The 24,808-nt window shown below is 44.8% G+C and overlaps 1 protein-coding gene and 1 pseudogene across 2 annotated transcripts in view; one reads left to right on the top strand and one right to left on the bottom strand.

Annotated features, from left to right (window-relative positions):
* NID2 (nidogen 2) overlaps nucleotides 1–24,808 on the bottom strand; it is a 92,684-nt gene that overhangs the window by 63,272 nt on the left and 4,604 nt on the right. Inside the window, exons 3-4 of the mRNA XM_027553752.1 lie at nucleotides 18,984–19,216; nucleotides 11,416–12,101 (exon numbers count right to left, since the gene is read on the bottom strand). Coding sequence (XP_027409553.1) covers nucleotides 11,416–12,101; nucleotides 18,984–19,216 — 919 coding nt within the window. The remainder of the gene's footprint in view (nucleotides 1–11,415; nucleotides 12,102–18,983; nucleotides 19,217–24,808) is intronic.
* Nucleotides 2,728–4,027, top strand: LOC113900210 (annotated as a pseudogene). The gene has a single exon (XR_003513089.1). The product of XR_003513089.1 is annotated as a 60S ribosomal protein L3 pseudogene (transcript).

Here is a 24,808-nt window from a genome sequence, read left to right on the forward strand (position 1 = left end):
CAAGAAAGAAGGGAACTGGAGCAGATTCCATTGTCACTACAGCGAATGGCCAAGGAGGTGGGGTGTGGCCAGGGGTGCTGACAGACAAGAGAAGGCTTTCCCGGACACTGGGGACGATGCCAGTCCCGAGCACGGCCACTAGGAGGCAGAGCGGCCATGCACACCTCTGCCGCGGGATCCCCTGAACTAGGAGTTGGGTGGAGACTCCCCGAGCAGACCGAGGAGAAAAGACAGCACAGAATCTAGGGCTAGCCTCCGAGCTGCTGTGATGACCACGGATAACCTGCTCTTTGGAAAAACTGAGTGGCAGCTGCGATCCAGGACTAGGTCTGAAAAGGAGGAAATGGGAAGGGGAGGAAGAAATGGGAAAACCAATACTTACCCAGTATTCCAGAAGAGAACAGAAGACAAAATTGGGGGGCGGTGCGGGGGTGTACCACCATAGAAGTTAACAGTGGAGCCAGCATAAAGACTTGTACCAGCAAGTGAGAATATAACAAAGTGAACATTGCAACAGTGCCTAATAAATGCCAGGTACTTTAAATGCCAGGAACTTTAATTTTTTCAGTTTGCACAAGAGCAGGGACTTTTTTCAAATTCCTATATGCAGATAAAGAAGTTTTGGCACAGATCAAACTGACTCTCCTAAAGTCACACAGGTGGCCAACGTGGGATTTGAACCCAGAGACACTTGCTCCAGATTCTTAACAGCTGCACCTGACCACCCACTGGTGGGGCCCAAGAACATCTATCCTGAGAGCCAGGCAAAGGAGCTGGTCAGGTAACTAGCGTTAATCAACACAGGCTTCGACCAGTAGAGTTTGAGTCATACTTCACATATCAGATGGAATGGGAGAAGACAGCAGAGATCCCCCAGAGGGCTATCTCCCTGGCAGAAAGGCACAGGTAAGGGAACTGAGTAGCAGCAGCCACTTCTGGACAGTATCTGACTGCTGTTTACAGGTTCCTGAGAAAGCAGCGAGCTGAGGGTTGGCAGGACAGACGATCTTGACTCAAGTGGAATATCTGACTGGGAACAGAAAATAAAGTTGGTGAATCAAGATTTGGTACTGGGCCTTGAGCACATGGCTGAGAAATTCCAATTCGTTAAAAATAGAAAACTAGGCATCACTCTGAACATTTGGGAAAAAATAAGAACAGGAAAATGACACAAAACTCAATGCAGAAAAACAAAACAGATAATAAAAAAGATTGTAAAAAATGGCTATGAGGGAAAAACTGTGCATCATTATTTACCATTGGTTTAATAAGAAAGAGAGCAGGAAATCCCAGTTTGAGTAAAAATAAATGAATATAACTTATCAAAATCTCAGATTTCTCCAGCTCAGAAAGTCATGACTAAGTGTTAAGAAGCGGCCCCTGGAGGAACTGGCATACGTGTGAGTGTGTTCACGGCCTCAGCTGCCATCAGGACCCTCCTCTCCCGGAGCATAAGGGAACTGGGTGGCAAAGCACCCCATGTCTGACACTCAACAGCAGCCTGGCTCAGATGGCTCCACGGAAACCACAGAGATGCAGTCTGTTTCTTCCTCTCCAAAATCAAGATGAACCCCCTCCACACACACATACCCCTCGTCACCAGAAATCACACCGTTTCTTAGCGTACTTCTGGATGCAAAGGTGAAAAGGTGACCTGATGCAGGACTAAAGGATAGTCATCTTCAGGAAATTCAGGTAAAAAAATTGGTATAGATGAACCTATTTCCAGGGCAGGAGTAGAGACACAGATGAGAGAAGAGGTATGTGGACACAGGGGGAAAGGTAGGCGGGATGAATTGGGAGATTGGGATTGACACATATACACTACCATGCGTAAAACAGATAGCTAGTGGGAACCTGCTATAAAGCACAGGGAGCTCGGCTCGGTGCTCTGTGATGACCTAGAGGGGTGGGATGCGGGTGGAGGGAAGCCCAAAGAGGGAGGAGATATATGTGCATGTGTGTGTATATATATGTATGTATATATATAATGCTTTTGAACTGTAGTGTTGGAGAAGACTCTTGAGAGTCCCTTGGACTGCAAGGAGATCCAACCAGTCCATTCTGAAGGAGATCAGCCCTGGGATTTCTTTGGAAGGAATGATGCTAAAGCTGAAACTCCAGTACTTTGGCTACCTCATGTGAAGAGTTGACTCATTGGAAAAGACTCTGATGCTGGGAGGGATTGGGGGCAGGAGGAGAAGGGGTCAACAGAGGATGAGATGGCCGGATGGCATCACTGACTCGATGGACTTGAGTCTGAGTGAACTCCGGGAGTTGGTGATGGACAGGGAGGCCTGGTGTGCTGTGATTCATGGGGTCACAAAGAGTCAGACACGACTGAGCAACTGAACTGATATATGTATATACACACACATATAGCTGTTTCACTTCATTGTACAGCAGAAACTAATGTTGTAAAGTGTTTGTATTACAATTTTTAAAAACACTGTTCTGCCCTCAAATTAATAAATGATGGGTTTGTATTCAGTTCAGTTGCTCAGTCGTATCCAACTCTTTGCGACCCCTCTTTGAGCCTGCCAGGCTCCTCTGTCTATGAAATTCTCCAGGCAAGAATACTGGAGTGGGTTGCCATTTACTTCTCCAGGGGATCTTCCTTACCCAGGGGTTGAACCCATGTCTCCTGGATTGCAGGCAGATTCACCATCTGAGCCACTAGGGAAGTCCTACAGATGTGTAGAGTTGGGTTAATTGAACTAAACTAGTAGGTGGAGCTCTACCGGCAGCTTTCGACGGCAGGATGTCTCATAGGAAGTTCTCTGCTCCCAGGCACGGGTCCCTGGGCTTCCTGCCTCGGAAGCGCAGCAGCCGGCACCGCGGGAAGGTGAAGAGCTTCCCCAAGGATGACTCTTCCAAGCCCGTACACCTCACTGCCTTTCTTGGCTACAAGGCTGGCATGACCCACATTGTGAGGGAGGTCGATAGGCCAGGGTCCAAGGTGAACAAGAAGGAAGTGGTGGAGGCTGTGACCATCGTGGAGACTCCGCCCATGGTGATTGTGGGCATCGTGGGCTACGTGGAAACACCCTGAGGCTCCGGACCTTTAAGACCATCTTTGCTGAGCATATCAGCGACGAGTGCAAAAGGCGCTTCTACAAGAACTGGCATAAGTCCAAGAAGAAGGCCTTCACCAAATACTGCAAGAAGTGGCAGGACGCAGACAGCAAGAAGCAGCTTGAGAGGGACTTCAGCAGCATGAAAAAGTACTGTCAGGTCATCCGTGTCATTGCCCACACCCAGATGTGCCTGCTTCCTCTGCGCCAGAAGAAGGCATACCTCATGGAGGTCCAGGTGAACGGAGGCACTGTTCAGAGGCCGAGAAACTGGACTGGGCCCGCGAGAGGCTTGAGCAGCAGGTCCCTGTGAGCCAAGTGTTTGGCCAGGATGAGATGATTAATGTCATTGGGGTGACCAAGGGCCAAGGCTACAAAGGTGTCACCAGCCGTTGGCACACCAAGAAGCTGCCCTGTAAGACCCATCGAGGGCTGCGCAAGGTTGCCTGTATTGGGGCGTGGCATCCTGCCTGGGTGGCCTTCTCTGTGGCTCCAGCTGGGCAGAAAGGCTACCATCACCGCACTGAGATCAACAAGAAGATCTACAAGATGGGTCAGGGCTACCTCATCAAGGACGGCAAACTGATCAAGAACAATGCCTCTACTGATTACGATCTGTCTGACAAGAGCATCAACCCTCTGGGTGGCTTTGTCCACTACGGTGAGGTGACCAATGACTTTGTCATGCTCAGAGGCTGCGTGGTGGGAACCAAGAAGTGAGTGCTCACTCTGCACAAGTCCTTGCTGGTACAGACCAAATGGCGGGCCCTGGAGAAGATCGACCTCAAATGTATTGACACCACCTCCAAATTTGGTCATGGTCGCTTCCAGACTGTGGAGGAGAAGAAAGCCTTCATGGGACCACTTAAGAAGGACCGAATTGCAAAGGAAGAAGGGGCCTAATAGAACAGATTATACAGCTGGTAGAATCTCAATAAAATTATTTTCCAGTGGAAAAAAAGTAAATAAACTAGTAGGCGGAGGCATGGAAATGCTATGGGCAAAAAGAGAGGCTTGGCAGTATAGCCAGCAACATACAAATGCAACTGTGCCAAAGTTTAAAAGTTTATGGGCACACCATCTGCATGTTTCTAACAAAAAATAAGTTAGGCCCCCATGAAAGTCTATTACATGACTGAAACTATAATTATAATGGGTTAGCTACTGGTAGGCTGGTTTGGGGATCTTTTAAAACCGTGTATGTAGGGGGGAGGGGAGCTGCATGCTCAGGATGGGACTTGCTGAGCCAGGAATACAAGCTGTGCTTTCCAGCACAGCGGGGGAACATGGGTATGCTCCTGGTCAGAGGAACATCTGGTTCCTTTTCTGTACCTGCCTCCGTGTGCAGATGAGCACACGTAATACTGACAGTGCCAACTTAGGTGAAAGGCAAACGCTACAATTTTCTTTCAGTAATTCAAACAAGTATTTACCAAGAACTCCCTATGCGCCTGGCCCTGGAGTAGGAACTGAGGATACAGCAGGGAACAAGAGAAACAAAAATTCCTGTCCTGGACTTCCCTGGTGGCGCAGTAGATGGGAATCTGCCTGCCTTGCAGGGAACATGGGTTTGATACCTGGTCCAGGAAGAGTCCACATGCCTCGGAACAGCTAAGCCCGTGAGCCACAGCTACTGAAGCCTTCATGCTCTAGAGAGCCTGTGCTCTGCAGCAAGAGAAGACACTAGCAATGAGAACCCTGCGCACTGCAACCAAGACTAGTTCCCCCTTGCCGCAACTAGAGAAAGCCCTCGCGCAACAACCAACACCCAGCGTGGCCAGAAATAAATTTAATTAAAAAAATTATTTCCTGTCCTGAAGCTTATATCCCCCTCCCTAGACAACAGTCAACAGACAGGTAAATTATTTGGCATCGGGGATAATATCCAGAGCTATGCAGAAACTTAAGTCAGGGAGGGACAGGAGGGCGAAGGTGACTTTGGGCAGAGGCCTAGAGGAGGGGAGGATGAGTGAGGGCAGGCACGCCCTGTCAGGCAGGCAGGCACGTGGGAGAAACAGGGGCAGGGAGAGGGGAGAAGGCCGGAGAAGTAGCCCTGGCCACTTCTCTCCTGTCAGGCCTGGGAGGTCAAGGGGAGGATCTGGGTTTTAGTCTGAGCGAGGTGGGAAGCTGCTGGAGGGTTTGGAGCAGAAGGGTGATGCTGTGTGGGAAGGGACTGGTGGCTTGGTCGTCGGAGGTGCTGATGGAGGGGCTGGAGAACAGACCACATCTGGAGTGCTGTGAGGTAGAGCTGCCAGGGTAGGCTGATGGACTGGATAGAGGGAGAGAAGAGGAGGAGGAGTAGGGGGTAAGGTAGAGAGAGGGGAGGCGGGTGGGGAGGAGAAAGAGAGGGCTCCACAGGGATGTTCATTTCCTGGTGTGGGAACTGGAAGGCTGGAGCTGCCACTTACTGGAGGAGGTCTGTGGGAGGTCAGTTCTGGCAGCACCTCTGAGGCACCTGGGAAGCTCCACTCTGGCTCTGACAGGGACTTACACCTTCAGCATGGTGCCAGGCAGAAGGAAAGCTGCCTTCCTTCCTATGAATTCTGGGAACTGCTGCATCAGAATCACCTGGGATCCTAACTAAAAATGCAAATTCCTAGAGCATACCTTTGACCTACCAATTCAGACTCAGAGGGCAGATCCCAAGAGTCTGCACCTTAGCCACTCCTGGGGTCTCTTATGCCCATGGATGACAATGGTCAGCGTATTTGCAAACCTTCCCTGAGTTGGAGAATGCTGTTTCATGTAGTGAATGAATTTCATCTGACCAATTAATTAGCAGCTCCTGGGGTGGGTGGGTTTCAGGGAATGCTTTAGCATTCACTCCTGCCCTGACTGAGAAGCAGGACGCTGCGCTGGATGGCCCACTTAGGCTAAGTCCACAAGCGTGGCATGTGAAGATCCTTAATGGAGGAAACCAGGTGCCCAGGACCGGGTCTTTATCGGGGCAAGAAAAGCCAGACTTCTGGCCAATGTGACTTCTCAAACTTCTATGGGAACTGCAGGTAGATTCAAGGATGCTGAACCCCATGGAGGTGGGGACTCAGTGTCTGAATCCCAGCTGGATGAGATGTGCAGTGAGTACCTGTTCTTTCTCAGTGGTCATTTCTATGCCTCTTTTATCTCACACCTATAAATGTGTTTTCACACACTTCTTCCTGTTCCACAAAGATTATATGATCTTCTGGCTCTAAATCCAACACTCCTTCCCTCATATCAGCAATACTCAATTGAAGTGGGCTTCAGAATCACTAGGGGACCTGGCTTAAACAGGCAGATTCTGGGTCAGAAGGTGGAGGAGGGGTGTGGAATCAGCATTTTAAACCAGGGCCATGAAAGAAAGAACCACAAGTGGACTAGAGCCACACTTCAAGAAATTTAGTTTTCATCCCACAGATTCCTCTCTCCCAAATTTTACCCACTGGGCAGGCTTCACTCCAGACCCTCTGGGGACCCACATTCTGCCTGGCGGCTCCTGTCACAAGGAAGGGACAAATCTGCTGGCAACTTGGACCTCACAGGAGGGTGGAGGGCAGCCAGGTGTGAACAGGCTCAGTTTGCAGCAGTTTTGTTAAATGAAGTTAGACAGTTGCTAAAAGCATCTCCCTAATGAGGATTTAAAAAACGTCGTTTCTGTTTTTTTCGTTGAATGTTTTTTCACTCTTTTCCTATCCTTAACGGAAAGAAAAAATGAGGGTGGAGTCACGGGGCTATAACAGGAAGAAGGAGAGGCACTGCCAGGGCACTTGAGACTTGTCCTAACTGGGAGATTTTCACACAAATGGAAAACTCCTCCTCTGCACTTATTCTGATCCATCCTTCAGTCTTCATTTCTCCAAAAACCCTTAAACACTCGTCTTCAGCCCTGGCCCAGCCACGTGGAAGACTGACAGGTTCCACAGTGCAGACCAGATTCACCGTGCAAACGGGGACCAAGGGCTTTCCTGAGCTGGCCCTGCCTCTGGCAACTGGGCTGACCTTTACTTTAACAGCTCTTCCTGCTACCTCAAGATAAAGAACCTACATTTTTCACTGCAGGACAGATTTTTTTCTAAGTTTCCCACCTCACAGCATGATAGACAAATTAAGAAAAACCACACCCAGCTTTATAATGAAAACCAGTGGCAGGCTTTTCCCTCCAGTGTTCATTTGTTTTTGGTGTATATGTGTGGTACATAGTGAAGCTGGCTGGGCAAACAGGTATTAGGACCCTGTTTTTTGTTGGGGGAGGGTTACATCTGACCCTAGAAGGCTCTCCCTTAAGGTGTTTTCAGCGGTATGGGTGACCCTCTTGTTCACATTCCCTCAGCAACCTGGGGGTGCCCCCACCCCTGGAGAGGGGCTTTTGTGTTTGGAAGGCTGGGTTGGGCAGCAGAGCCTGTTTGAGTTCATCCCAGGGTAGAAGCTACTTGAGACACATCCCTAAGGCCTTTCCCAAGGCCAGAAGCCACAGGGAAATCCTATTCACATCCTGGGCCTTCCCTGCATGACTGCCATCCAAGTACAATCAACAGCATCGCAGGACAGAGTGAGAACGCCTGAGGGTGCTGAAAGCCAGGTATCCCCTTTCCAATTCATCATGCAGCTGAGGTCAAATAAAGCTCCTCATTGCACCACCTGGGCAGGTAGGTTTCAGAATCTTAAGAACCTCTATGGTCCCTGTGAATCAAGCTCGTCCCTGCTGCCCACAACCCTGGCAGGCTGCAGGCAGCGAGAGCCTTGCTGGCAGCTGCCTCTTACACCTACCCCTTGCAACTCTCTCTCTCCCCATTTCCACCTTACAACCTCCACTCTTGTCACTACTCTGTCCAGAATATGCCCCACTTTCTATCTCTCAAAACTGAGGCTTTGACCTCAAGGCCTGGCTCAAGTCCTCCTTCTCCAGGAAGATGTCCCCAACGCACCACAGGTGGATCTGCCCTACATGGTGCTTGCTCTGACCTTACACGGCTCTGCTGCAGTCCTGGCCTGCCTCTTACCCCAACAAATCACTCAGTACTTCAGGCTTCCGCCTCCTTCTCTGCACTGTGGGAAGGATCTACTGCACAGGGCAATTCTGAGGATTAACTGCGCTAGCGCCATCCAAGCAAAGTTCCCGCTCAGAGTCCAAGTGGATACCCGATAGTGCCCTGATCAGAGGAGGGCACTGCTCAGGTAATTTTTGGTTTGACAACAAGTTTCCAGAGTTGTTTGGAGAAAAAATACCCCTGAAACAGAGAAAGTTTGTGCAGCCAATTTACTGCTGGTTTTGTGGTCTACAAAAACATAAAGAAAACAATAAGCTTGAGGCTAGAATTAGAGTGAAATTGGGACATTTTTGCCTAGTGTGGACATGATCTAGAAAGAATCTAGATTTCTCAACAAAAAGTCTATAAAAATAGTCACTAAGGTAAAAAAATTTTTTTAAAGAAAAGGGAAATCTATTTAATTTCTTGGTTTAGCAAGTTAACTACTATGAAACTTAAAGGCGAAAGTAAAATCTACTGGGCCTGGTGGTTCCATGCCCAGTTTTAATTCTTGCAGCTCTTCGATGAGGTCCCAGGCGGCACTAGTGGTAAAGAACCTGCCTGCCAATGCAGGAGATATGAGACCCAGGTTCGACTCCTGAGTTGGAAAGATCCCCTGGAGAAGGGTACAGCAACCCGCTCCAGTATTCCTGCCTGGAGAATCCCACGCACAGAAGCGGGCTACAGTCCACAGGGTCGCAAAGAGTTAGACACAGCTGAAGCAACGTAGTACACACAGCACACACACATTATCTCTGCCGCATAGCTGAAGAAAATGAGACTCAAGCAGAGCAAATGTCTTATCCCAAACCACATAACAGAGCTGGAAATCAAACTCAAGTCCACTGAAAACCAAAATTCACACTCCTCCACTCCATCATTAGAAAAAGCTGGCAACGTGGCTCAAGGTTGGCGTTTTAGCAGGCAGTGTTCAATGTGAGTCTCAGCCACCCCACCCACTAACCTTCCCAGAGGGAGTCTACTTTTGCCTGATAGACCTGTGGGATGCTAATGTTTTGTTTGAAAACAACAAACTTCACTGCCAAGAAAAACCAAGTAATTAATAATTGCATGGTTCTATACAGTCAGCCCTCTGGTATCCACAAGTTCTGCACCTGCATATTCAAGGAGCTGCGGATCCTGTGCTGTATTTAAGATTCACGGTTGGGGAACCCACAGCTGAGGGAGTTGAGGCTGCAGAACCAGGGATCCGAAGGGCTGACTGAGGGCCTTGAGCATACACAGACTTTGGTATCTGCACGGGAAGAGGGGGTTCGGGAACAAATTCCCCGAGGACACTGAGTCTTCCTAAAGCCTGAGATGAAACCAGAGGTTCAACTATTTTTCATTTCTGCTTTCAAGTTTTAAAGCTTTCCCTCTCTGCTAATATGGTGGCTGATTTTTCAAAGTTCAAAAACTTATAGATTTTTTCCCCTAAATGTCTCATTGTATTACCCAGATGTTTCAAACGCATGTTGCCATTTCCGAGATGTCAGGGGTAGGCGTTATCTAGCAGCTGGTAAATATCATAGTTCATGCCCCATGAGAGTTATGGCTGCTGCCTCTGTTCTCTATGGCCAGTTCCCTTGGCCTCCTACAGTTACGGCCAGCTTCTCTCAGCCCCTCACAGCTCAAAACAGGGCGTGCAGCCCATTCTTCTTAACCCTTTAACGAATCACTCCAGGGATCTGCTTTCTAATATTCCAAGCTCTTCTCAGGGCAGGAAGTCACAACCCACAAATGAAAAGACCACTTTGGAGCACATCTTTACCTCAAAATCTCTTTGGTCAACAGAAACCAACACAATATTGTAAGCAATTATCCTCCAATTAAAAATAAATATTTTTTTAAAAAAAGAAAAAAGTCTTTGATACTTGGCTTTATATTTTCTTTAGATATATGTCATTTATACTGAAAATTCAGGAGACTAGACTAAAAAGGTGTGAAAGTTCTGAAGCCTCCCCATAAAACGGACTTCTCTCTCTTGAGAGAAAGGCGGTCCTTAGGCACAAATTCTTAACAAGCCCACTCTTCCTTTTCTACCACCCCACCCCCATTCCCACTGCTTTAAATCCTCTATAATTAGTAAAAGCAGCCACCACTGAAGTGACTTAGCAGCAGCAGCAGCCACCACTTACTAAGATCTAACTAGTACAGACACTAACCTAAGAACTTCATTATCTCTTTCAATTCTCTCAACAAATGTAGGAGAAACTAGAGGTTTGGGGGTTACATGAAGCCAGCATGACAGCCAAGATTCAACCCTAAGTCTGACACCAATGTTCTCCTTGTCATCATTATCCAGCGTCACCTCAGTCATGAAATAGTTTCATCCCCCCACCTCCCAAAAGAAGTGCTTCTTCAAGCAAATTCTTGCAGGTCAGGGACCACTGAAGAACCACCTGAAAGACCTTTTGCTAGGTCAACCTGTTTTACCATAAAAACCATGGGAAACAGGAAAGGTGAAGAAAAAATACAAAGGTTCTAAAGAATGCTTTCACCTCTGACCTCTTTCCTCCTGTCAGAGGTCAGATGAGCAGTCCCTGGAACAAATGGGATAAATCTGTGGCCAGTTTCCCATTCAGGTGTTCACATCTCTGACTGGGAAGAAAGAGCTGACCTGACAAGTCTCGCCTTTAAGAGAAGGCAACATGGGCTCCGTGTCTATATTAATTAACCAAGGCCTCCCCTGGGCATTTCTCTGCTGGCCCCTCGCTCTAGTCAGTGAGTCATGAAAATGAGGACAAGGCTCCAGGGAGCTGAATAGCACAGCTGCACAGCCGTGAACCAGAAATGACAAGACACAGGTGGTTCGAAGTTTTCTCCCCAGGGGTCCCCTCTCCCACACACTCCACCACCATGTTCCTAACTGAGGGGAGCACTGAGGTCATCCCATTATGGAGGAAGAGTCTGGAATGTTCATCCCAGCCAGCACAGCTCACCACCTGAAACCAAAGCCCGAAGCCCTCCATCACCATAATACGTGTGAGGCCTCAAAAACGCTTTAGCTTTGTTGAACTTTCAGACTAAAATACTTCATTCCACTTGAGAGCGTAGCTGGCACGAGCAACCCCCAGTTTTTCCCCACGTGCTCAAGAAGCCCCTCTTTTTTTAAAAAAAAAAAAAAGTATTATTAATGGTCAACAGATTCCAAACAGAATTTGCCTGCCAAGATTTCTTTGGCAAAGAAAAGATACTTGGGTTTTAAAAATAAATCCCCAGCTTCTTTTTGCTAAACTCTTCATCTACTCACTTGAAAGAAAATTCATGAGTCTCTGCAAGACCAGTATTTTTTTTTCAATGAATTCTTAGCACCAGGGTTCGAATCCACTTACCCTCAGTGTTGGAGCTGATGTCGTCCTCCACCCCGACCACTTGCCCCCGCTGACCCAGGTGCGGGCCGTGGTCAGGCCCAGGGTAGTTGGGAAGGGCCGCCTCTCCTCCGGGATGGGCTGGAAGAGCATCCTGGTCCGCTGGCCCAGCCCCTCCCTCTGGGGAGGGTGGCGGGGCTTCCCCGGGAGGAGCAGGTGAATCTCCTTCAGTCTCTGGAGGAGCAGGGACTCTCGTCCCTGGCTGTTCAGAAGACTTGACTCGCCCTTTTAAATCCGGGGCATCGGTCTCCCCCTGAAGTCTCCTCTCTTTGGTGTGAGGGTCCAAGGGGGAAGATTCTGTTTCAGGCCCACTCTGAGATGCTGAACGTGGCTCAGGAGAGGCCAGGTCAGAATCTGGAGCAGAGATCCTACCTCCTAAAGAAACATCGACTGAGCTGTGGCCATTTGATGCCTCCGCTGGCTCACTAGGCGGGTATTCAATTTCCTCCTCATTCTCATCATAATCATCCAAAGTGTCCTGAGTGTAGTCGTCCTCCAGGGCCACAGCATGGCTGAAGGACTGTCCCAGAGGAGCTGAAGGACGGGCTTTGGAAAGGTCTCCTCCAATGGTTGCTGGCCTGACGTTGTCCAACGGGGAAGTGCTGCCTATGTGAAAAGCCCACACTCCAGGAATGCCCAGGTTGCTGTGTCTAAACAGAAAGGAAAAAAGATATTGTAGCACACGTGTCCACCCACCACCTTCTTACAAAGGTGAGCAATTTATCTGAAAACTGAAAGACTATTCAGATCAGATTAAGTTTTCACTGGCAGGGAACCAAACAAAACCAGACTTACATGATAACTGAAAAGCATTATATTGGAATTTTGATGCAAACAATCTCTTATTAAACAATGGGTTTCAAAGGCCATATGCCTACTGCTGGACACTCAAATCAGAATTCTGTACTACATGTTTTATCTAAATGGCTATATGAAAACACCTAGGGAACAAGGGCTTCCTGCTAGCTCAGATGGTAAAGGATCTGCTCACAACATGGGCGACCTGGGTTCAATTCCTGGGTTGAGAAGATCCCTTGGAGAAGGGTATGGCTACCCACTCCAGTATTCTTGCTTGGAGAACTCCATGGACAGAGGAGCTTGGCAGGCTACAATCCATGGGGTGGCAAAGAGTCGGACATGACTGAGCAACTAACACTCCTTGGTGACTCAGTGGTAAAGAAGCCTCCTGCCAGTGCAGAAGACATGGGTTCAATCCCTAGGTTGAGAAGATCCCCTGGAGAAGGAAAGGGCAACCCAATCCAGTATTCTTGTCTGGAGAATTCCATGGACAGAGGAGCCTCGTGGGCTACAGTCCATGGGGACACAAAGTGTTGGACATGACTTACCTACTGAACGCAAGCACACACACACTTTTAACAAAGTCAAGAAAACATATGCTTAAACATTTCTGCCAAACACCTAAATAATAATGAGTCCTTTTTATTTGAGAGTTACATGCCAAGTGCTTAACATTCTTCAACACAACTTGCAAGGTAGAGGCAGTGATATGCCTGAGTTTTCAGAGGAGAAAACAGGTTTAGAGAGGTTAACTAATCTTCTTAAGGTTGCACAATAATAATTGGCAGAGCTTGGACTTGAATTCAGCAATAACACCAAAGCCTATGCTCTGAATATCCACATCATGTCAGATAATCAGTACACCATAGTCAGTCCACATCCTAATTCTTTTACACTACAGAACGTCAGAAACATTTCGCTGTTTAGTCACATGGATTATTCAATTAACTAATTCACAAACCCTGGTAAATCAATGTCAAAAAACTCAAAGAAATAGAAATACCTAAGTATCAAAAATGTTGAGCAGATGTAGAACAAAGGTAAGAGTCGGGGGGAGGGGTAAGAAAGCAGGTTAATTAACTGCCACGGGTCACAGGTAAGAGGCGTCCAGAAACATTTGGAGCCAGGGAGCTCACTTGTACACCTCCACTAGAAAAGAACACAGGCTCCATTCAGTCTTCCAAATATCCCAGCGACCCATTATTTTAGTCAATGATACATTCTAAAGAGAATAACCCCACAAACAATTAAAAAAAAAAAAAAAAAGGAAAAACCCGAAGAAAGAAAGGGTCTGGCTGGCTTGAATACACCCATCTCTATATGCTCTGGTATACGGACCAAACACCAGGCTCTCAGTCTCTCGTGTTGTGGGATTTTCTCTGCAGCCAGTCCATGAGAAGTCAGTTAGTGACTAATAATATTAACAGGAAATTCATTGACTCATATGAGGACAAGAGAATTTTGCTCATTTGGGCTGGTATTGCTCACCTTCATGTGGATTTCTGTAGCAATAATATTTATTAACACAATTCCAAGAATCAATCAGTCCCCACCCCTTCACATGTTGTTACCACCACTGCTGTTGCGATTAGTTTAGGGAAACGAGTGTAGAAAGAAAAAGTTTTGATCCTTTGTGCAATATGCTTTGTAAGCTCGGTAAGTTCTAAGAATTAAATGCTGGTGCTTTCTGGCAAGCAAGCAAGGAATGTTAGAGAAGATAAGAGAGGACTCAGAAAATCTGAGGATGTTGAGTTTGTTATCACATCGGAGGTGTTGCAGCTGTGAAATTTCTTCTTGAAGTTAGAAACAGAGAACTATAAAAGCTTCAAAGAGTAGGAAAGTACAAATTATGGCAGATAAAAGCTAAATAAAATAGCCTTCTACTTAAATATGAATCACTACCCTGGCTTTTGTCATTGTAAATGATAGGAAAGAAGCCAGTTTGAGTTTATCCTAAAATCCAAGGTCATTTGGAAAGCTTAGCGATAGAAAGAAGTTAATTTATTTCCTAGAAAGAAAACAAGGCTACAAAATGAGATGGACAGTGCCTTCCTCCCTGGGGTATTAGGAGGATTAAGCTAGAAAATCACATAAAATGTTCAGCATGGGGCCCTGCATATAATAAGTGCTTAGTAACTACTGTTTTCTAGGAGACAGAAAAGAATAATCTCAAAAAATGCAAATGTGTACATTCATATTTAAATGTGCAGAAGGAGAATTATTACAAACACATTATGAATTATATAATTTATGACCTCTAAACTTATAAGACAAGTTTGAGGAAGAAAATAATTCTATTGACTAGGAGAATTTTATTTTTTAAAAATGCATACTGATGCACTGAGGGGAGAGTGGCATGATGGGTGTCACTTACTTTAAATTAGTAACATAAAAAAGAAAAAAATTATTAAGATGGCAAAATGTCAACAGCTTGTAAATCTAGATTACCTCCACTTTTCTGCATATTTTTGAAATTTTAAATAATGAATGCTGGAGAGGGCATGGAGAAAAAGTAACCCTCCTACACTGTGGGTGGGAACGTAAATCAGTACAGTCACTATGGAGAACTGTATGGATGTTCCTTAAAAAACTAAATATAGAACTGTCATATGACCCAGCAATCCCACTTCTGGGCATATATGCAGAGAAAACCATACTTTGAAAAGATACATGCACTCCAATTTTCATAACAGCACTATTTACGATAACTAAGACATGGAAGCAACCTAAATGTCCATCAACAGATGAATGGATAAAGATGTGGTGTATATATATATACACAATGGAATATTGCTGAGCCATAAAAAAAGAATGAAGTAATGATGAAAGTGAAAGAGGAGAGTGAAAAAGTTGGCTTAAAGCTCAACATTCAGAAAACTAAGATCATGGCATCTGGTCCCATCACTTCATGGCAAATAGATGGGGAAACAGCGGACACAGTGGCTGACTATATTTTTCTGGGCTCCAAAATCAATGCAGATGGTGATTGCAGCCATGAAATTAAAAGATGCTTGCTCCTTGGAAGGAAAGTTATGACCAACCTTGACAGCATATTCAAAAGCAGAGACATGACTTTGCCAACAAAGGTCCGTCTAGTCAAGGCTATGGTTTTTGCCAGTGGTCATGTATGGATGTGAGAGTTGGACTATAAAGAAGGCTGAGCACTGAAGAATTGATGCTTTTGAACTGTGGTGTTGGAAAAGACTCTTGAGAGTCCCTTGGACTGCGGAGATGCAACCAGTCCATTCTAAAGGAGATCAGTCCTGGGTGTTCGCTGGAGGGACTGATGTTGAAGCTGAAATTCCAATACTTTGGCCACCTGACGCAAAGAGCTGACTCATTTGAAAAGACCCTGATGCTGGGAAAGATTGAGGGCAGGAGGAGAAGGGGACAACAGAGGATGAGATGGTTGGATGGCATCACCGATTCAATGGAGATGGGTTTGGGTGGACTCTGGGAGTTGGTGATGGACAGGGAGATAGACAGGGAGGCCTGGCGTGGTGCGGTTCATGGGGTCGCAAAGAATCAGACACGACTGAGCGACTGAACTGAACTGAACTGAATACCATTTGCAGCAACATGAATGGACCTAGAGATTATCACACTAAATGAAGTAAGCCAGACAAAGAAAAATATCATATGATATTACTGATATGTGGAATCTAAAAGAAGAGAAAGACACAAATGAACTTACTTCCAAAACAGAAAGACACTGACACAGAACACAAACTTACAGCTACCAAAGGGGAAAGTGGGAGAGGGATAAATAAGGTGTTTGGGGTTAACACATGCACACTACTATACATAAAATAGATAACCAATAAGAATCTATTGGATAGCACAGGGAACTATATTCAATATCTTGTAATAATGGGAAGGAAAGAAAGAAAGGAGAGAGGGAGGGAGGAAAGAAAAAAATGAAGGAAGGAAGAAGGGAAGGAAAGAAGAAAGAAAAAAGTAAAATAGAGGATTAAGTTGGGGAACTGTTCTATCATTTGGAGGTAGAAAAGGCCTTCCTAAGAATAATACCAAGACCTGAAATCATAAAGGAAAAGGCCAATAACTTTGACAACCCTAAAGTTATACCTTTTAGATCGTAACTACCTTTAAAGATGAACAACTGGATAAAAATATGGATGGCATTTAAGAGAAAATATTTTTACTAGATTTTTCTTATTTGTAAAAGATCTCTGTAAATACCTCAGTAGAAAAGAGCAAAGAAATGGCTATTAACCATTGAAAAGGTGCTCAGTTTTACCAGTAATCATAAAAATTAGAGTGAAAATATGAACATTTACACCTATCAGATTCACAAATATTAAAAAGATTAGAAGCCTGTAGGAAATGAACATTGTCAATCACAGCTCTCCATTATTGGTGGGATTGTAAGCTGGTGCAGGGTTTCTGAAGGGTGATTTGGTTAACGTGCACTAAAATGTTAAACTGCATATACCTTTTCTCAGCAATTCTACTTTTAAGAATTTATCTTTAAGACAAATGAGCATCCAAACAATGTATATTATTTTGTTTACTGCAACAATAATTATAAAAGGAAAAACCAGAAATAGTTTAAATGTTCATCAGTTTATTGTTTTAATAATATAGGCCATATATGATGCCATGTTTTATAGCCTTCAAATAATAATATAAAGATATCTTACTGAAAGATGTCCATAAGACAGTGGTAAATGGGAAGATTGCATATGTATAACAAAAGAGCCTTTTTGGTTTTAAAAAGGTTTTGTATACACCTAAACTTCTGAAATGACTATTAATAATGGTTATCACTTTGAAGCAGTGATAATGGGTGATTTTTACTTTTATTTCACAATCATCAGCATTACTTGCACCTTATTTCAGTTTTTATACTAAACAGATTTTACTAAAGAAAACTTGTTCTGCCAGTCATTCTGGCCCCCTATCTTCCACTTTCAATCAAGCAACTCGGAGGTTTCTAGGAAGCATGAAAGACAAAGATGAGGTAGGCGTTGTTGCTTTGTTTGGTCACTAAGTCATGGCTGATTTTTGTGACCTCATGGACTGTAGTCTGCCAAGTTCCTCTGTCCATGGGATTTTCCAGGCAAGAACACTGGAGTGGGTTGCCATGCCCTCCTCCAGGTGACCTTCTCAACCCACAGACTGAACCCACATCTCCTGCCTTGGCAGGTGGATTCTTTACCATTGAGCCACATGGAGGAAGGTAAATGGAAGCAGTGTATATGTGTACAAGTCTGCGTGTCCATGTGTGCCTATGTGAGTTCTTAGGGGCCTTTACGGCTGTGGCGGGGAAGCATAACTGCTTTTTCCCACAGGCTTTTTGGCCTCCACTGCCTCCTGTACCCTGAGGCGGTGTTAGCACCTAGTCCCATGCTCTGGAACTGTCAAACTGCTCCTCCATCTAGTCTAGGAGAATGCAGGCTGCTAGTATACAGGGCCTAGGCCTTAGACATCTTTGTCTTTCCAGCGCTTGGATAATGTCTGAAAAGCAGAGAATCCATGGGCTCCAGAGAAGAGGGTGGTGGAGCCAGGGCAGAAAAAGCAAGGAGCTAAGTTTTCTCCAGAGTCAAGACTAAAAGGCAACCTCAGTGGAGCCCATAAGATGCCTAATGTGAGTCCTGAGAATGGGAAAGCAAGCCAGGATTCAGCATAAAAAAAAACAGTAGTTCAGAGCTCCAGACTCATGCTTGAATTTTGGCTTTGCCACTTCATAACTTTGAGATTATAGGCAATTGAACTTTCCTAAGCTCATTTGTCACATCAACGAAAGAACAGGACTTACCCCCTGAGACTCTTGTTGAGTTTTAATTAAGAGAACTTCTGGAAAGTGTTTAGCATAATGTTGGCAAACAGTAAGCTCTCCATAAATGTCAGCTCTGAGTAACCCTGTTTGGCTGTAGGGCCCGCTCTCTGGTCTCTGAGTAGAGCGGATGGCATGCAAAAGTGTAAGGTGTTCCAGTACCCAGTAATCTCATTCTGTCCAGCTTGTAGACCCGTATTCAGGGAAGCATAAAAGCAGAGAGTTTTTTTTAAGCCCAGAAATGAGTAAATATCAACTGATGCCAACCCAGATACTGAGCATGATGTGGACAAGCAAAGTGTGCTCACGTGATGGGACTAAGGAATGTGCCCAGTTCCAGGCATTTCATGAAAAACCCATCTGGACGATTTCAGATAATGAAGCCATTGAGAAATCCCAAGACTTCCAAAACCTTAGCGATCTGTTTGTTGGTTTTTCTCTTTTTTTTTCCAAATTACACAACTCTTAATTTAACTTTTAACACCTATCTGTATAAAAGACTAACTTACAACATTTCCAGCTGTGAAACGATTAACCTGGAAAAACCTCAACCTGGGCAGTTATATTACTGAATATTTTTATGTGGTTCCAAGAGCAATGTTTTCCATAGCAAGCCTCAGTGGCTGTGCTAACACACACACACACACACACACACACACAAACACACACAAACACACACACACACACATATACTCACACACACAGTTTGGTTTCTGGTATCTCTAGCCAATACGGCAGGAAAAATAACGAACCTTTTATATTTTGGTCAACTTGCTCCTCCCAGGGCCTAGTCTAGTTCCTGGTTTTGACATTGATGCCTTGCTTAGTTAGAAACTACCAAGATACTATTTAATGGTCTTAGAGCCACTGAAGTTTGGGTAGCTCCTAAGGGTCCTTACATTCCAACAAGAAAGGGCTTAAGCCCTATGCTACTTACTGGTAGAGATTTTTCACAGACTGTTCAGTGCTAGTCAAGCTGAAATATGGTCCCTGTCTATTCAGGTCATCAACCTCTCCTCGGCAGAAGCCCACCCGGGCTGGAAGCTGGAGCTGGACGTTGTAAGATTCTTTGGGGCGTGTTCCAAAGAACTGAAGGCCATTGGCAGGATAAAGAAAGAGGGCGTAGGTGTCAAATTCATCAGATGCCAACACTGCCTGGAAAGTATTCAGCTGTGAAAAAAAATAGACAATATTCTTAATAAATCAAACAAATAACAACAAAAAAAAACCGCAAGCAAAGCATTATGAAATGCAAAGTGTTGTCCCCCTTCTCAGGATTTCTCTAAATTGTTTTAACATAATATTCTTTTACATTTCCTCTCCAAGTTATAAGCATAATTACATAAGCTGTATTATTATAATCATCTTTTATCAACTTAGATTAATAGTTGAAATATGCATAGGTTAAAAAAAAAAAAACAACACACAGGTTAGGACTTCCTTGGTGGCACAGTGCATAAGAATCTGCCTGCCACCGCAGGGGACACAGGTCTGATTCCTGGTCTGGAAAGATCCCACATGCCGCGGAGCAACTAAGCCCGTGCACCACAACTACTGAGCCTGTGCTCTAGAGCCCACGTGCCACAGCTACTGAAGCCCGCGCACCTAAAGCCTGTGCTCTGTACTGCCATGAGAAGCCCACACACTGCAACGAAGCGTAGCCCCCACTCGCTGCAACTAGAGAAAGCCTGCGCAATTCAACAAAGACCCAGCGCAACCAAAAATAAAGGACTTTTTTAAAAACACGGGTTAAAAAAATAAAACTATTTTTTAAGGTTTCAAACTTCTATCATCCAAACTTCTTTCAGAGCTGAGAGTAAATAGCAAAATTAATGTGTACATTCCCATAGTCACTGCCCTAGTTTACTGCTCTGGGCACTTACTGGGATCATTCATTCATTCATTCATTCACTCATTCACTTATTTATTGAATCCCCTTTATGGGCAGGGGTGGTGTGAGGCACTGGCTGATCAAAAGGCCTCATTACTGTTCTCACAGCCTCACTTTCTATTCTCTTCCATCTACCTTCTGACACCAGCACCAGAGTTATCCTATCCTCATTTCTCAGATGAGGAAACCAGGACATAAAGGCTAAGAGACCTGCCTAGGGCTAGGCTGTTAGTATGCAGTGGCAGGCCAGCCAGCTCCAGGGTCCCTGCCCTGCACCACCAGGCCGTGCCAACCACTCCTTGGCCTGCCACGCCAGGTGATTTATAAGCTGCAAACTCTCTTTCCAGGCTCACATCCACTGTATCTTCACCAGATTATTTAATATTGCCCATCTGTCCCATGTACTTTGATGCTTCTGAACATTTATTTACTCACGTTTTCCTGTGCCTAGAAACACTCCTGACCTTCTAGTACTGACCTCTGAGGGGTTTTCGAGATTCCCTGTAGATTTATTGCTGTTCTCTGACCCTCCACAACATCTTAATGAGTGTTTCTAGTTAGCAGTCACCTCGTTTAGCCTGATTAGCTGTTTACATGTCTGTAAACTTGATTCATTAATTCATTTGTACATTAATTCAGAAAGCCAGGTGCCAGCCAAGCACTGGACATTATGCTTGGTGGGAACAAGCAAAGCGGCAAAGGATGGAAGCCTCCACCCAGGACAGTCTCAGAGTTCACGACAGCGAGCAGCCATGGCTGGGATTCCAGGAGAGTTGCTGGAGAAGGTAGTAGAGGCCAGAGAGGAAGGCGTGGGCCCCAGACCTCAGGGCTGGAATGGGCAGGCGTCGCAGAGGCTGACTGTGAATGGTAATAAACACTGCAGGAGCCAAAGCAGACCAGAAGGACAGGCCAGGAGCCTGAACTAGCCACAAACGCAACACCCAGGTCCTTATAGAATCACTCCTTAAAGTTCAATTTACTCTAGTATTTTCAACAGGACACTTTTTTTTTTTTTTTTTTTTGCTTTTATCTACATCCAGCTATCTCCCTCACAACACTCAAGTGATCAGTTAATGGTACTTGAGTATCTTTTAAAAAATGTTATATATAGGCCTCTGAGGACACCCCTCTCATTAAACTCCATTCTTTTTGCAACTTAGCAAGGAGCAGGAGAAGTATTTATAAATACCACTACTCCCTAAATAATGTGACTCCTAGAAACATTATTTACTGGTAAGGAGCACTGTCTCCCCATTTTGCTAGACACACACAGTTAGGCAGAGAGAAACATATCGCATTTTACTAAATAAAACAGCAGACAATAGGTATGGGCCTGTCCTACATCCTTCCCCAAATGCTGGCCAAGCTCTTTTCTAATGTTAATTATTCTTTTTTGATGTTTAATTTTGAAGTATAGTTTGGATGGTTTACTTACAAGATAAAGTTTAGGTGTTAAAATGTTTTTCCAGAAAAAAACCAAAATATTATCCAACTTTTCTTCTAGATCACCAACATAGAAAAGGTCACCTTACATGGCTTGGCTTTTTGCTTTCCTTTAAGTTCAGAAACTTAAAGACAAGGGGGGGCCCTCAAATATTTGTTATTGTTTTCGTTGTTGATTGTTTCAGCCGGAAAGCTTGACTTTTCCAAAAACAAAAGGCAAGGGATGTTTTCTAGAATTTCTCAAAGCTCGGAAGCCATAACTTCTGCCAAATGTAAACAAAGGCCATTCTGTATCATGTCCATACAGAATGTATACATGATCGATTAATGGCAATTCAGTAACTTCAGAGTTTTACTTTACTCAGAATAAATAAAGTTCAGTTAGAGAAAGAAAGGTACTCAAGGAAAGAGACTCTGTTTTAAGAAGCAAAGCTTTCAAAGCTTCTGGCATTGATTGCCCACAATAAATGTCAGATAGGAGGAATCCTGGTTCTACATCTAGAGAAGCTCTGTGAGATAAGGAGGTCCTATAGATTGTGAAGGAATTGAAGGGGATGGGAAAGGGAAGGAAAATGTAAACAGCTGGGAAGGGGAGAGTCTGGCTTTTTACTGTGGGGTCTGGGTATTTAGCTAGTCAACAAATTTTATTCATTCTTTAAGCCAATGAGCAAATTTATTTCAATGAAAAGTTATTCAACGTCTTTATATGCCATCCTTGAGACAAGCACTTATTACAGGTGGCAAGCATTTATTTAATATACTTGTCTTCACTGAAATAGGCAAATAGAAAAAGTTTAAATAGAATTTAGGATCCCAGAGTACCAGCCAAAAAAGTCTGGCTGTTTAAAAACCATTCGCACACCAAATGATCACGTTTAAAGTTTTCTCTCAGTTCCACAACATTCTACCTAATCCCTAAAGAGCCTGCTTCATGATGTCCTGCAGGGATCCTCCCCCTAGAACACTCTTTAACTGGCTTCCTAACCGGAAAGGTCTACACATTCCTGGAGAAAAGACTTTGCAAGAACCCCACATGCTCTGTCCCTGAAGGAAAAGCCTCAGATGGGCTGCCAAACCTCACAAAAGGGTCAGCAGTTTCCAACTTCCTCAAGATCCCAGGGAGGAGAGGAGCAGGGCCTGTGCTGTGCAGCTTCAGGATCCACCTTCCTGCTATCAGAAAGAGAAAAGCCAGAGCCCTCAGGAGAAATCAATCAGCTTCGGGCTCTCCCTTCCAGGTGCAGGGCATCACCAATCAGTCCTGACTTGATGCTTGGCAAAGCCAGGCTGACAGGTACAAAGCATGCTCCTCAATGAGTTCCCAGTTTATGCAATTTATTTAATTTCAGCCATCTGGCCAAATATCACAACAATACCATCCATGTCCCAAAGGGTTTGCCTGAAGTGGCTTACAAAAATTATAATGAAAATTAAGAAGTAGGGTCACAAAGTTCCCCTTCCTGTCTTCTTTAGGGCCTCATGCTCTCTATACTCGGAGAAGGCGATGGCAACTCAGTCCAGTACTGTTGCCTGGAAATCCCATGGACGGAGGAACCTGGTGGGCTGCAGTCCATGGGGTCTCGAAGAGTTGGACACGACTGAGCGACTTCACTTTCACTTTTCACTTTCATACATTGGAGAAGGAAATGGCAACCCACTCCAATGTTCTTGCCTGGGGAATCCCAGGGGCGGCGAAGTCTGGTGGGCTGCCATCTATGGGGCTGCACAGAGTCGGACACGACTGAAGCGACTTAGCAGCAGCAGCTGCTGCTCTCTACACTCCTAGCATTATTAGCTTCTTGTCTCCATTGTTTGGTGTGAATGCTAATCTCCATTCCTTAGTATATTTCTCTATCTACCATTACCTATACATCACTGTCACTTGCATGATTTTCCCTCATTCATTTTTTCTGCCCTTAATCCTACAGATCCTGCCAAAAATACCAAAATAAATGCCCAGTACTATCACATCCCTAATATTATAACTTTTCTAACACTTGGTCTTTAGTAAAACTTCAGCATTTCTTTAACCAATTTCCATATATGTCTCTGTTCTCTATGTCTGCATAGCTAGATCCCAGACACAAGCTAAACTCTCTCAGACAGACTGTAGACCTCCCTTCTTTGGGACCTCAGCTTCAAAATTCAAAAAAAGCTACAACCATGTCCTGCTTGTACTTCTCATTTTCTCACTGGATCCAACCCCCTCCATCAATGACCATCGTTCTTTGAAACATGTTGGCATATCTCACTCCCGAGGTGAGGCCTCCACTAGGAAGCCTTCTGCTCATCTTATTTTACTGCCCACATCTGCCTTCATCCATATCTTCAGCCTCAGCTCTCTTGGCCTTCTCCCGGGACACATCCTCGGCCAGCACAATCTGTCCTGTTGCCACATACTCAATATCCATCATTTCAGCCCAACTTAAAAGTCGACAAAACATTCCCTGTACCACACAGATCTATGAAGCCCAGTTTTCTATCCCCCTTCATCCCTCAAATAACAACACCCTCACCCACACCACCCTCGAGAAAAAGACACAGCTAAAGTAAACATTAGTCCTCTTTATGTCTCCCGTCAGTAAGTTCTTTGAAGGTCAAACTGACTCACTGGAAAAGACCCTGATGCTGGGGAAGACTGAAGGCAGGAGGAGGAGGAGATGACAGAGGATGAGACAGTTGGATGGCATCACTCATTCAATGGACAGGAGTTTGAGCAAGCTCTGGGAGTTGGTGATGGATAGGGTAGCCTAGCATGCTGCAGTCCATGGGGTCTCAGAGTCGGACACTACTGAGCAACTGAACTAAACTGTGACTTTGCTCTGTGATGTACTTATGACAATTCAAGGTGTCTCAGATTGTGCTGACAAACACTATTTGGTCATAGCTTTTTAGATTCCTACAGTATCAGGTACCACATCCCATCACATCCATCACGAATGTCCATGGTGAGAAAGGACAACATCTGAAACAGTTTTAAAAGGTAAAAATGCCTTTCCTCTGACATCTTCAAGTTTCTGGTAACTCTGCAACATGTTATATGCCAAGGTTTAAGAAGGCCATGTAGAACCCACACAGTCCTTCAAGCAAAGTAGATTACTGTTTGCCAAAATCTATTTCCAAAGAACTATTAAAACTACAACACATGTCACAGGGCTCTTTAAAGTATTCAGAAGGAACCTTCAATGTGGGTAATTAAAAAAACATCCTCTCTCCAAACAGAATCTTTATCTCCTTTTTAAATTAAACATTCTGAAGCCAGCTCAACATTTGGCAACATTTCTGAAGATTAATTTTAATTAGAAAAGTAAGAGATGGATTCTACAAATCTTCCCACGCTCCGCCCCCACCATAAAGAGGCCCAGACAGAAGTTGCAATGCAGAAAACCTTGTATTTAAAGAGTCCTTAAGTTAAAAGACTCACATCACAG

Source organism: Bos indicus x Bos taurus, chromosome 10, assembly GCF_003369695.1.
Source record: "Bos indicus x Bos taurus breed Angus x Brahman F1 hybrid chromosome 10, Bos_hybrid_MaternalHap_v2.0, whole genome shotgun sequence".
In the NCBI taxonomy this organism is placed as follows: Eukaryota; Metazoa; Chordata; class Mammalia; order Artiodactyla; family Bovidae; genus Bos; species Bos indicus x Bos taurus.